Source organism: Aulonocara sp. 'chitande type north' Nkhata Bay, linkage group LG19 (assembly GCF_057382095.1).
Source record: "Aulonocara sp. 'chitande type north' Nkhata Bay isolate Kocher_YH1m ecotype deep benthic linkage group LG19, A_spYH_male_GT1.1, whole genome shotgun sequence".
NCBI lineage: Eukaryota > Metazoa > Chordata > Actinopteri > Cichliformes > Cichlidae > Aulonocara > Aulonocara sp. 'chitande type north' Nkhata Bay.
Window position 1 is genome coordinate 11,190,459 of NC_141362.1, and position 11,716 is coordinate 11,202,174.

Sequence of the window (11,716 nt, forward strand, 5' to 3'; positions counted from 1 at the left end):
CTTTTACCAGTTGCGTCAGATTTTCAAAGCAAAGCCGTTCCTTCCTTTAAAGGACCTTGAAAAGCTTATCCACGCATTTATTACATCCAGATTGGACTACTGTAACTCCCTCTACTTGGGCCTCCAACACTCTTCTCTTTGCCGGCTTCAGTTAATTCAAAATGCAGCTGCGCGTCTTTTAACAGGTACGAGAATCCATGAACACATAACTCCAATTTTAGCCAAATTACATTGGCTCCCTGTTAAATATCGCATAGATTTTAAAATTCTTTTGTTCACTTTTAAAATTCTAAATAATTTAGCACCCAGCTATCTCTCTGAACTACTCCACTTATACAATCCCAACAGAGCACTTAGATCGTCCAATCACAGGCTCCTAGCACAACCTAGGACTCGAATGAAGTCGAGAGGTGACCGGGCCTTTGCATCCGTGGCACCCAGACTCTGGAATAACCTCCCTGTTCATATTCGTACTGCCGAGTCTATCCAGTCTTTTAAATCACGTCTTAAAACTTATCTTTTTACTTTGGCTTTTGATTCTGTCTAGTTGGCTGGTCTAGCTTGTTGTGTTGTTACCTATTGTTTGTTGTCCTCTTTTATTGTTTGTTTTAACTGTCTCATGCTTTTACTGACTGTGAAGCACTATGGTCAACACTGTTGTTTTAATATGTGCTATATAAATAAATTTTGATTTGATTTGATTTAAAAAGGAGAGTTAATCAGCTCGTAGCATCTGTGAGTTGGACACAATATTACCTCTAAAAAGTCTTTCCTGCCCTTTGTGACATGGACCATAGGTCATGTCTCCGGTAGCGCAAAGTCTACGATGTCTCAAGTCCAGGGGTCGGCAACCCTGGGCAGGTGTGCTGGCACTCAGTGGTTCCCAAACTTTTTTTGCTAGGCCCCCCTTTGTTTTACAGGAAAAATGTTTGCGCGCCCCACCCCCGCATGTACCAACGCACACACACAAACACATCCTCCAACCACACACACCTATATTTTCCGGTTTATTTCACACCTCAAACATTTAGTAAACAATTAAGCAAATACAAGTAATCTGGAATAAATTACAGGTAGTAATAAAATAAACTAACTCTTTTACGCTACGTCCGCACCTACACGGGTATTTTTGAAAATGCAGCTGTTTATGTGTATGGGCCTTTCATCCACACGTAAACGGCATTTCGAATCACCGAAAACTGAGATTTTTTTAAAACTCCTTTTTTGCGTTTCCGTGTGGACGAGGAATACAGAGTTTGACAGGCAATGTCAAAGGTATGTGCCTTTTTTCACTTCACACTGTGCGCCACATTATTGTTTACATGAGATGAATTGCAGAATAGCAGATAGAGACAAAATACTGTTAATCTGACTGTCTGCAGGTTTTACATGCTTACACACACACGCAGTTACTGTCCCTCCAGTTAGAAAGGCAGAGGCGTCACGGTGTGATTATTTTACGTGTAGGTGTTTTTTTTTCCCCGTGTAATAATTTTTACTGCCTTACTTTCAGTTAATGTATTTTGTTTTGCACTATGCATATTTTATATGCCATTAGGTCATTTATTGTGAAAATTCTCATGTAGGAACGATTGTACTGCATGTTGGTTCCACCGGTGCACCTGAGGGAGATGCACGCTCATGTTGATGTGTGAGCATGGCAAGTTGAAGTTTTTTTTTTTTTTTTTTTTTTTTAATTTATTTACATTTTGCACACATTTACAATCTCTCATTGGTGCAACAACATCTTTAAATGTTGAGTAAGAAAACAAAAGAAATAGGAGAAGACTAACAGAAAAACAAAAAACAATATAAATATGCGTGAAGGCCATTCTTATGACATTTAACAATATCCTTTCCGTGAACACTTTAACATACATGCGGCTTACTTGGTACACCAAACGAAACACATTCATTAAAAGGATAGAAACTGGGTCCCATTTTCACATATCAAAGCAGCATCTTTACATGAATCCTTCAGTAATTCTAAAGATGACTGTAACTGTCCCTGAGACAGTTAAAATAAAGTTGGTTATTTCATGTTTCTGTGATAGATTCATGCTTAATTTAGTTCATTTATTTATAAGATAAGATGATAAAAGTGTAACATTAATTAAAAAACATGTCTAAAATATGTGATTACAAAATATGGGTTCGTTAAATATGTAAAGTGCTGTAAAGTTTGTATGAGGTAAAGTTTGTAATTGTCACATGACCAGAGTTTGGTTGAGAGCACAACCATGGCATTGTGGAGCTAGCATGGATACATGGCTACAGATGCATCTACAGCCTCAGCGTTAATGTTATTCTGCATGTTGTCCAAGAGGCGCACATGGTATGGTTTCATGTATATTATTTGTATAATGCTGCATATGTGTTCTACACTGGTAATGAGAGGACATTTTTATGATATCCATTATTGTGCATTTTTTCTGTTCTGCTTGCACAAGACTGTTTATGGACACTGATATGAGAGACTGATAAGCTCAAAACATTTAAGTTGTAAACTTTGTGTTTCTTCAGTTTTCACGGTGTCTGAAGACAATAAGAGTGAGAGAGAGAGAGAAATAAATTTCCGAAGACATCAGTATGATGCGTGGCCATTCTTTGTTGGACCCCTGTAGTTACAGTACTTACAATCAATATCAGACTCCACCAACCAAAAGGCTCTCAAAACAATATATGTATGTGAATTTTTGCGTGTATTCTTATAATTGTTACCTTTTTCTTTTACGCTTGGCTTTTTGTGTTCATGTTCTGTTGTTTTGTATACTTCATCTGTTCGTATGTTGTATACTCATTGTTTGTTAAATTGTCACGGTATGGCATGGCACACCGTGGAAGGAGTGGGGAAGGAGGACCCAGGCGCGGTGCTCGATGTATAGACAGTGTTTATTTACAGAGTGAAACAACGTAACAATAAATCCCCGTGTTCTCCCAGACTCCCGTGTCGTGTCTCCCGTGAATAGTCCATGTTTCTGTGCTCTCTCCGCTCCCGTGTCAGCACCCCCCGGTGCTCGCTGCTCTCGTGTCTTCCACGCTGCTCCTGCGGGAAACAAAAGACGCAGCCGTCAGGACACATACAACTGCGGGCATGCACACACACTAACTCAATAACCAGGACGACTAACGTGGAGTCTCATGCAATGATCCCGCATCGGTGGGAGCTCCAAGACTCTCCTAAGTAGCTCCCCCGACGAGCCCTGATCAGCGGCAGGTGTGTGGCTTCGGGTGTGGCCAGTCCTTCTGCAGGGCCACACCCCTCAGGCCTGCAGGTGGCTGAGCTCCATCCTCCAAGCATACCCGCAGACATAAACACACACACTCACATCTACAATCATGGAGGAGAGCAGCAGCAACACCAAAATACATATAATAATAACAATAATAATATAATTCATAACTGCTCAGGGATCCTGGGTTGCTCAGACCCAGGACCCTGACATAAATAAAGTAAAAAAAAAAACAAAAAAAAAACAAACCCTTCTTGCCATGTTGCTCCCTCTGACCTGTGACGTAATGGTGCGTTCAGGGCCAGCTGGGACCTGAGAGCGATTAAACAGCGTCTGATTGGTGGGTGCAGGAGTTTAAATATGTGAATTCTTTCAAGCCTAACTTTGAACAAATTTATTTTTCAGAGTTGGTTGTTCTTCCGTTTTTCTCTCAAATCCTTTTAACCAATATTTCGATGTGTCTGCATTTTATTTGTAATCTGTTTCTTATTCCTGATCAAGGCTCTGAATAAAATCATTTTTAAGAAAAAATTATTTCCGAGGTTCAGTAAATGCAGCTTCGATCACGTGATTGAGCACCGTGACCCGCGTGCACAGTGACATTGAAACATGTTACAGTTTGTCTCTCCCCGCTCGCGCTGTTAACTGTTTAAATATCTGTTTGTTTGTTTTGTTCTTTCATTTTTGTTAGTTTTTACTTCCGGAGCAGGGCATGCAAGACAGTGACGTCATGGCTAAGATGGCAGCCTCCATGGTGGAGGGTGGAGAGGATTCGTTTCGGAAGATATTCAAGTTTTACAGGAGAAGGAACCCCCCGCCGGACCTTAGCGACGTCATCGACTTTTCCATGTGTGCGCCCGGTGAACAGGTGAGAGCAAAGCGCGCTCCCGGCGTCTAGCAGCCATCTTTCTCCTTGTTCTTTTTCATGGGTCAGTTTGAAGTTTGACTTCTCTGACCAACAAAGTGAACAGTTCCACAGGTTACCTCCACCTGCCCTCACCTGTCCACTTTCATTTCTGATCTGGTTTTCGTGTAAATCAAACTCACCTGGATCGATCATTTCATCGATCATACCAATAACTGTGTGTCACAGCGGGAAGTTAGAAGGTGGTCGAAGCAGCAGACAGGTGTGAGGGTCAGAGTTCAAACACGAACAGTCTGAATCTGCAGATCACCTGAATCCACCTGACTGACGTCACAGTGGACTGGGTGTCACCTGACTGGTTCAGGTCTGCTGAAGAACAGGTGCAGACAGCACCTGAGCGAAAATGATTTTACAACCCTGACGTCTGCTAATGGTGTGTGTGTGTGTGTGTGTGTGTGTGTGTGTGTGTGTAGATTGTTCCAGTTAACCTCGACGCCGCCGCGGTGAGCGATGTGGAAGCCACTAGAGTCGGATTACAGCCCGTCAGAGAGTGGCGAGCCTTCGGCCTGCGAGGACACCCAGGTACACGCTCACGTCAGAGTTTAAATAAAGTTTGGATGCGTGCGGTCTGGTTCAATTCAGTCCGGCTGTAAAGAACCAAATAACAGCGACAGTTGCCTCGCGGCGCCTCGTACTGTGAGGTAAAGCGTAGGGAGAAGCCGGCTCTGAGGCAGGTTACTGAGAGTTAGTCTCATTTTTCCATGTTTCAGGAACTGAAGTGTTTTTAGTTTAGCTCAGTAGAATGGTCTCGACTGTAATGGACAGTTCTGATTGGCTGTCCACTGGGAACGTAATGTCAGCATCGTCTTCATCCAGCGACGACTCGCTGGATGAAGACGATGCTCTGCATTCACTCTGCTGTGGCCTGCTGCTGAACACACGAGCTGCTTTATGTCTTTGTTACCGGCTTCAGATGAAGCCGGTAACAAATGCTTCATCTGAAGATGGCCCATGAACTGGACCGAGTTTAGTGCTCTGGGTGCACGATGATGATGATGATGATGATTCTGCGCTCTTCCTCATCCAGGGTTCATCTTCATCTCCGATCCGTTCCTGCGCGGCACGCAGCCGTTCTGGCTCCGACAGTGTCTGAAGATTTACCCTCAGAAACCAAACATCTGCAACCTGGACATGCACATGTCCCCCTTAGAGACTCAGGACATCTGGGGACAGAGCGTGCACAGCCTGAGGTGAGACTCACAGGTGTGTACAGGTACGTGCTGCACAGGTCACAGCAGGAGGAGCTCGACCTCCCGATGAAGGTAAACAGTCTACTACCAGCAGGGGTTACTGCGACGCCACCACAGCCACCAGCTGCTCAGGTGTATCTGCGCCTGGTCATGCGTGCGTGTTTGGAGGTGGCGGTCTGAGCATGGCTAAAGACCATCAGAGCTCTGAGTTTACAGCTGATTTTCAAACCGTTTCGCTTCTTCCAAATCCTCAAATTATGCAAATGACGCAGTTTAAAATGCCGCTTTTTCTCCCCCAACATTCCTCTAACATTCCTCTGATCTTCCCTAAATGTTCCTCAGACATTTCTCCAATGTTCCTCAGATTTTTCCCAAATGTTCCTCTGATGTTCCCCCGACAATTCTGACATTCGCCTGACGTTCCGCTGATGTTGACAGGAGCGCAGATTGTTTCTTTAACCTGATGTTCGTATTGCCATCGTTGGTGTCGAGCAGCTGCTTTTTGTGACCTTCTGCTGTGAAAGCTGAGAGTGAAGTGAAAAAGTGAGGAAGGGTTAGTGTTTATGAGAGTGCAAACAAAACCTCGGAGCCTCTGTTTCCTATTTTATGCAAGAAAAAGCAACTCAAGTATTTAATTACTGAAAATCCTCGACTGCTGCAGTGTCTAATGAATTCAGTGCCACCAGGTGGCGCTGTTTTAAGGTTCACTGTTGTTTGCAGGTTTGGGGAGCTCAGCTGCTGTCGGATCTTTGAACAAACTGTGTGCCCTCGTCTTCCTCTTTAACCTATTTCATCAGCATACTTTACTGATCCCTAAGGAAATTATGTGGTTACAGTTGCTCCAGTACAGTAACAGACCAGACTATTTAACAATGCGATGTGTTCCAGATCTAAGATTTAAGAAATAACACAATATGTAAAACTTTGATCCGCAGATCTTCTCCGGCTGGAAAACGAGAAGCGCGGACTCTCCTGGAGCGGCTGCGCTGGGTCACGCTGGGCTATCATTACAACTGGGACACAAAGGTGAGCATCTGCTTCACCTCTTCGCTGCTGCTCCTCCAGCAGCACAGGCGGGGACGGTTTTAGAGCAAACGTTTGCCACGGTCTGTTGTGGCGCCCTTTCTCTTCATTTCACTCCTCCCCTCCTGTTTGCAGACGTACTCTCCCAGCAGTCACACTCCTTTCCCACGTGACCTCCACCTCCTCTCCGCTCACGTGACAGCTGCCTGCGGCTTCCCTGGCTTTATCTCGGAAGCGGGAATCCTCAACTATTACCGATCAGACTCTTCTCTGGGAATCCACGTGGACGAGTCGGAGCTGGACCACACTCGACCGCTGCTGTCGTTTAGGTGGGACGCTTGTTTTTTCACCGTCGTTATGCGAAGGACATGTTTGAATTCCCTGTTTTTCCGTGTTGTCTTTACAGTTTTGGTCAGTCAGCCATCTTTCTCCTGGGCGGCCCCCACAGACAGGACCCCCCCACAGCCATGCTCATGAACAGTGGGGACGTGATGGTGATGTCAGGGCCCAGCCGCCTTCTGTACCACGCAGTCCCACGAATCCTCCCCCCACCTCCGGGGCGTCTGGCATTAGAGACGGGGGGAAGCATCCAGACCCCCCCACCACAGGAAGGCTCCGTGGTGGAGCCGGTGTCCGAGGAGGAATGGGCTGTCTGCTCCAGGTACATCCAGAGCTCCAGAGTGAATGTGACTGTCAGACAGGTGCTGGCACCTGCACAGAAATTTCCAGAAACTCCCCGTTCTCACCAAACCACGGACACTGGACAGACGGACGGATGCGATGATGGAGAGAGCAGAAAGAGGAAGAGGAGCAGCAGTGACTCTCCTTATGCTGCAGAGACTCACTGAGGGCACTTACAGCACGGGCCTCCATGAAGGACGGCTTCTGCTTGGTTACTGGGTTTATTTGTTAAAGGATTTATGTGGGTCAGTGTGTAGATGCTGCCAGAGACGGGACGAGACCCGATCTAAAGATGAACTCTTAGGAGTCGGTGCTAATCTGGATCTGTTAATCTGTTAAAATGATTGTTTAACGATTGTGTGAATACAGTCCATGATTCAGTGAGCAGTAGTCATGAAGAAAGAAGATATAATCCAGTACCCAGATCGAGCTCTATGTATGTATGCAATGTTGCCTCTAAGCTGTGCACGTGCGCACTGCTGGCACGGTCTCTGCACACAGAACATCTGCGTTGCACACAAAAAAAATCTAACCTGAATTGAAATTAAAACTTTAACAATCCTGTTTTGCAGTGTGAGTCAGTGACTGGCTGCTCCCATATGGGATCAGAACGATGCCACCGTATCCCATAGTCCAGCCAATGATGCGATTCACATTCGTATATACGCAGCTAACCAACGTGGTTGACAGGCTATGACACGTTAATGACAGCGTGTACAACCATTGGAGACGTGAGCAGGACAGACGTGAGCAGGACAGACGGAACAACTGATGGGAAAAGTGTGGACTTTATACCAGTTTTTAAGTTGTGTTGATCGTTGTTTATATTTACTGCAGGAAGAAACGGTAAAAACATTGTTTTATAAGGAAACGCTCGAAAGCCTGTGAGCAAAAACAAAACCAAAAACACCCTCACTGTGAGAGATTTGCGCCATAATCAGTGTGTAGTGTAGTCAATAGTTTTGTTGTGTGTGTCAGAACAATGATGCAGAACAGCTGATTGAGCTGTAAATAGTTTGAAACACCTTTAAAAAGAAAATAGCTGCAAACAAAAATAGCTGAATTACTTTTTTGAAGTATTTATTCTTCTTCTTCTTCTTTTTTTTTTAAATACAAGATGTGATATATATATATTGATGTTCATGTCGATATCAGCTGGATAGTGTAGTGGTAAGACTCTATGCCTTTAGAGTGAGAGTCACAAGTTCAAGTCCTGCTTGAGCCTCTGCATCCAGTGCTTATCTCTCATGGTGATGAGGTATAACACATGTGCTACGGCAACGAGGAGTCAGGACGCCAAGACAGGGGGGATATCGTCCTCCCCGAGGTCGGCAACGTCAGGAAGAAGCAACATTTAGCTTAGAATGTGAGGTTTGTTGAGGGAGAGAGATCAAGTACTGAGAGCGCAATGAGAGTTCAAGAGTGGCATCCTTTACTCGAAAGCTAACAGCGGGCTAAGATAATCAAAGTACTCCTGTGTAGGATGTTCAACACCGGAAGGTTGCCAGTTCGATCCCCTGGTCGTTGTGTCCTTGGGCAAGACACTTCACCTACCGCCTACTGGTGTTTGTGGTGTAATTGCATTGTACAGTAGATGTTAATGCAGCCGGTCAGTGTAGTTAGGCTGATGGCAGCTAGAGGGCGGGACCGGTGTGTTTTTGTATAGAATGTGTTGTAATGCAGCGTTGTTCCAACTGCTGGTTTAACGTGGGTTGCGGTCAATGTCAACCTTAGATCCAGCACAGAGGACGAGACTATAGGGCTTTGGAGTTGACGTCACGCCGCAATGCATTGTGGGAGCGCAGCTCCATTTTCGGGGTCTACGAATCAAAACAAACACACTGTGTTGTGAACGACGACGACAAGAAACATGCTTAAAAGCAGCTCAAAAGAAAACGGAACGGAACACAGAGTGCATCGCAAATCTGGACCCATATGAAACACGGCAGTGGAGTAAAGACCCAGATGACTTACCGCCACTGTCCTACCCCGATAGCTTCACGTATCTTGTTTGTGGAGTAAGCGCTTACACAGCGAACCAGTTTCGTAATTACAAGTCACTGGAGGCGCACATCCAATTTACAAATGGCTGGGTGCAAGATTTGGCTATTTTCAAGCCGCCAAACTCTGAGTACGTCGTCAAAGTAAGTCAGCTGGAGTGCATCGAGTGAAATAGCCATTTTCCACCCCCCACCATAATTAATGTTATACATTTATCATTGAACTGCTAAAATATCGTTATCATATTATATGCCCGTAATTGTAAAGTACATGCAAATTAACACTTTGATAATCGGGCAAATTATTAACGCCAATTTGTGTCCTTCCTGTCTCATTTCATTTATTGTCTTTACATCAACCAATCAAGTCACTCCATTCGATGTTTGATCGCAATTTCTATAACTTCCGAGACCACCAACGATGATATTATTCAGCTATAAAGTGTGATGTGAACATATTTAGAACTTACCGGAATGAAAATGTCTTGAGCACATCAACTGATATCTGGAGACGTAACAGAACTTGTGTTGGATTATGTGTCCACAGGTGTTTGTACTTTGTGTCTCAATAAAATGACGGTAAAAGGCCCCGCCCACATCCTATACGTGTCTTACCATGCAATGACTCTGTGAATGGACTGGAGAGGGGTTGTGGTAGAGTCCTCCGTCAGGAATGAGATGTATGTGTCGACTTTTTATTCTCCCTCAAAAGTATTATGCCATAAATGCTGCACAGGGCAGCTCTGCTAACAACTTGATATCAGCTCGTCTCACGGCTGCTATCCAGGCTAGACGCCTTCGTTTGGTAATATCCGATACATGAGCTCCTTCATGTTGCTTCCAGGTTGGGAAAGCATAAAAAGACAATCCGAACGTATTCCCGTGCCGGTCGTAAGATCGAACATTGCAGCCGACCACACAGCAAGTACGACCCATGGCTATGCTTTCGCTCCTTACTTAGACCCCCAAAATGGCGGATCGGGCCAAAATCCTTTCCACGCCCACCTCCGTGACATCACGCTCCAAAGCCCTATAGCGGAGGTCGGGTCTTTTACTCAGCCCCTTCTTTAATTCCATACAATACCACTGTACCACCTACTGGTGGGAGGTAGTAATAGCTGCTGCTTATTACAATATACCACATCCCTCTTTTCCGAGATAAAGATACTACCTCTTAACTACAATATTTTGTAACATAAATGCACCTTTTAAATCGTAGGAACATCAACAATAGTATATTCTTGAGACATTAAGTAGATTGCCTATCACTTGAACAATGCAAATACATATCAGTGCAGTGTTTTGAAAACAGACCAGTCACCTTGTGGAGCATTGGACTGCCATTACCTCATAAGACTTTGTTGTTACACTATCTCTTACCGTACATTACTAAATCTCCATTTGCACTATTTGCCTATTTGCACTTGTAACGCTAAGTTATTTGAGGACTAGTTTATGTCAATGGATGAATTTACTGACTGACGCGCAGAAGAAATAGTTCTTTATGGAGCCCAGATGGTGTCAATGATGAGACCAAAAACTGCAATGTCTTGTACCAAAAATATATTGAATAAATAGGGGAAAGGGGAAATGGAACAAAATAATTAACACAACACACAACGTAAATGTCCACAATTAAATAATAAATCAGTGCTGTGATTTTTCTGTGCGAGAGTCCTTTTGCTAAGAGTCCTTTTTTTTGGTCCTTTTCTTTTTAAAGTTCACTTTTAAGGTATTCCTCCTTAGGGTCCAGCTTCATACAAGGGGGAAATATGTCCGTAATCCAAAGACGGCTAAGTGGGGGAAAAGAGGGGAAAACAAAGAATGGTCCTACCGGCTCGCCACTTCAATATGAAGAAGATCAATTCAAAGAGGGAAAAAAAAACCTGACCTGTAGGTCAGAAAAATGTCCATTAGCACATCAAGTTCGATTCAGTGTACCGGTAAACAAATATATTCTTCTGCAAGTCTAGGTAACAATGCAAATCATAAATCATCATCAATCAATGTACAACAGTTAAATCATTAATCATCTTGGCTACGTAGCTTAATCTATACATTCCAGTAGCGTTCGCTACAAACAATACAAAAACAACAATAAAGGAAAACAACTGTCTAACAGACAGCATAGCCGAATTCAAGGCAACACATAACAATAATCATTCAATCGCACTTTGTTTCAAAGTAAGCCCATAAAAATGCTTAAGTAAAGAAAGTGTTCAAAAACAGCGGTTTTTGAACCGGAGTTCTGCTTGCGGTGGGAGCGCTGCCGCACAAAGTCATTTTTTAATCGCGAAAACGATCGGCTGGTTACTGACAACCAAAGGTTGAAAGATATTAAGGACACTTACCGCTGAGTTTAAAGTTTAAAGATGAATTGAGGGGAGAAAACGCTTTGTTTTCCAACACCGTTCTAAATACCATAAGCTCACAGCCACAGCAGGAGTCGAACCCGGAAGTATCCCTCCACAGCCGGTTTTCAGAGTTGCCGCGACGTGGGAGGAGCCAATCAGAAGAGGGACCTCAAATCAGCTGACGTGGGTCATGTGATAGGGAGTAGTTGATATGGGTTACAGGTTCCCCCCTCAATCTCATGTACGTCCCTGTACATGGTGGTTGGGTCCGGATGACAGGTTGTTCAGTGGCAGTAAGCAGATGGTCCTC

The 11,716-nt window shown here is 44.2% G+C and overlaps 1 protein-coding gene across 1 annotated transcript; it reads left to right on the top strand.

Moving 5' to 3' along the window:
• Positions 1 to 3,836: 3,836 nt before the first annotated feature.
• On the top strand, positions 3,837 to 7,610 carry LOC147306581 (nucleic acid dioxygenase ALKBH1-like). The gene is made up of 6 exons (XM_086275654.1): positions 3,837 to 4,101; positions 4,572 to 4,680; positions 5,186 to 5,348; positions 6,284 to 6,374; positions 6,507 to 6,700; positions 6,778 to 7,610. The coding sequence occupies exons 1-6, from the start codon at positions 3,946 to 3,948 to the stop codon at positions 7,217 to 7,219; spliced, it is 1,155 nt and encodes a 384-aa protein (XP_086131780.1). The 5' UTR covers positions 3,837 to 3,945; the 3' UTR covers positions 7,220 to 7,610.
• The last annotated feature ends 4,106 nt before the right edge of the window (positions 7,611 to 11,716 follow it).

Bases quoted from the DNA above. Each gene is read 5' to 3' on its own strand.
- LOC147306581 (XM_086275654.1), top strand. From the start codon at position 3,946: ATGCAAGACAGTGACGTCATGGCTAAGATGGCAGCCTCCATGGTGGAG. The intron at 6,375-6,506 runs GTGAGCATCTGC...TCCTGTTTGCAG, and splicing joins ATTACAACTGGGACACAAAG to ACGTACTCTCCCAGCAGTCA. The intron at 6,701-6,777 runs GTGGGACGCTTG...TTGTCTTTACAG, and splicing joins CGACCGCTGCTGTCGTTTAG to TTTTGGTCAGTCAGCCATCT.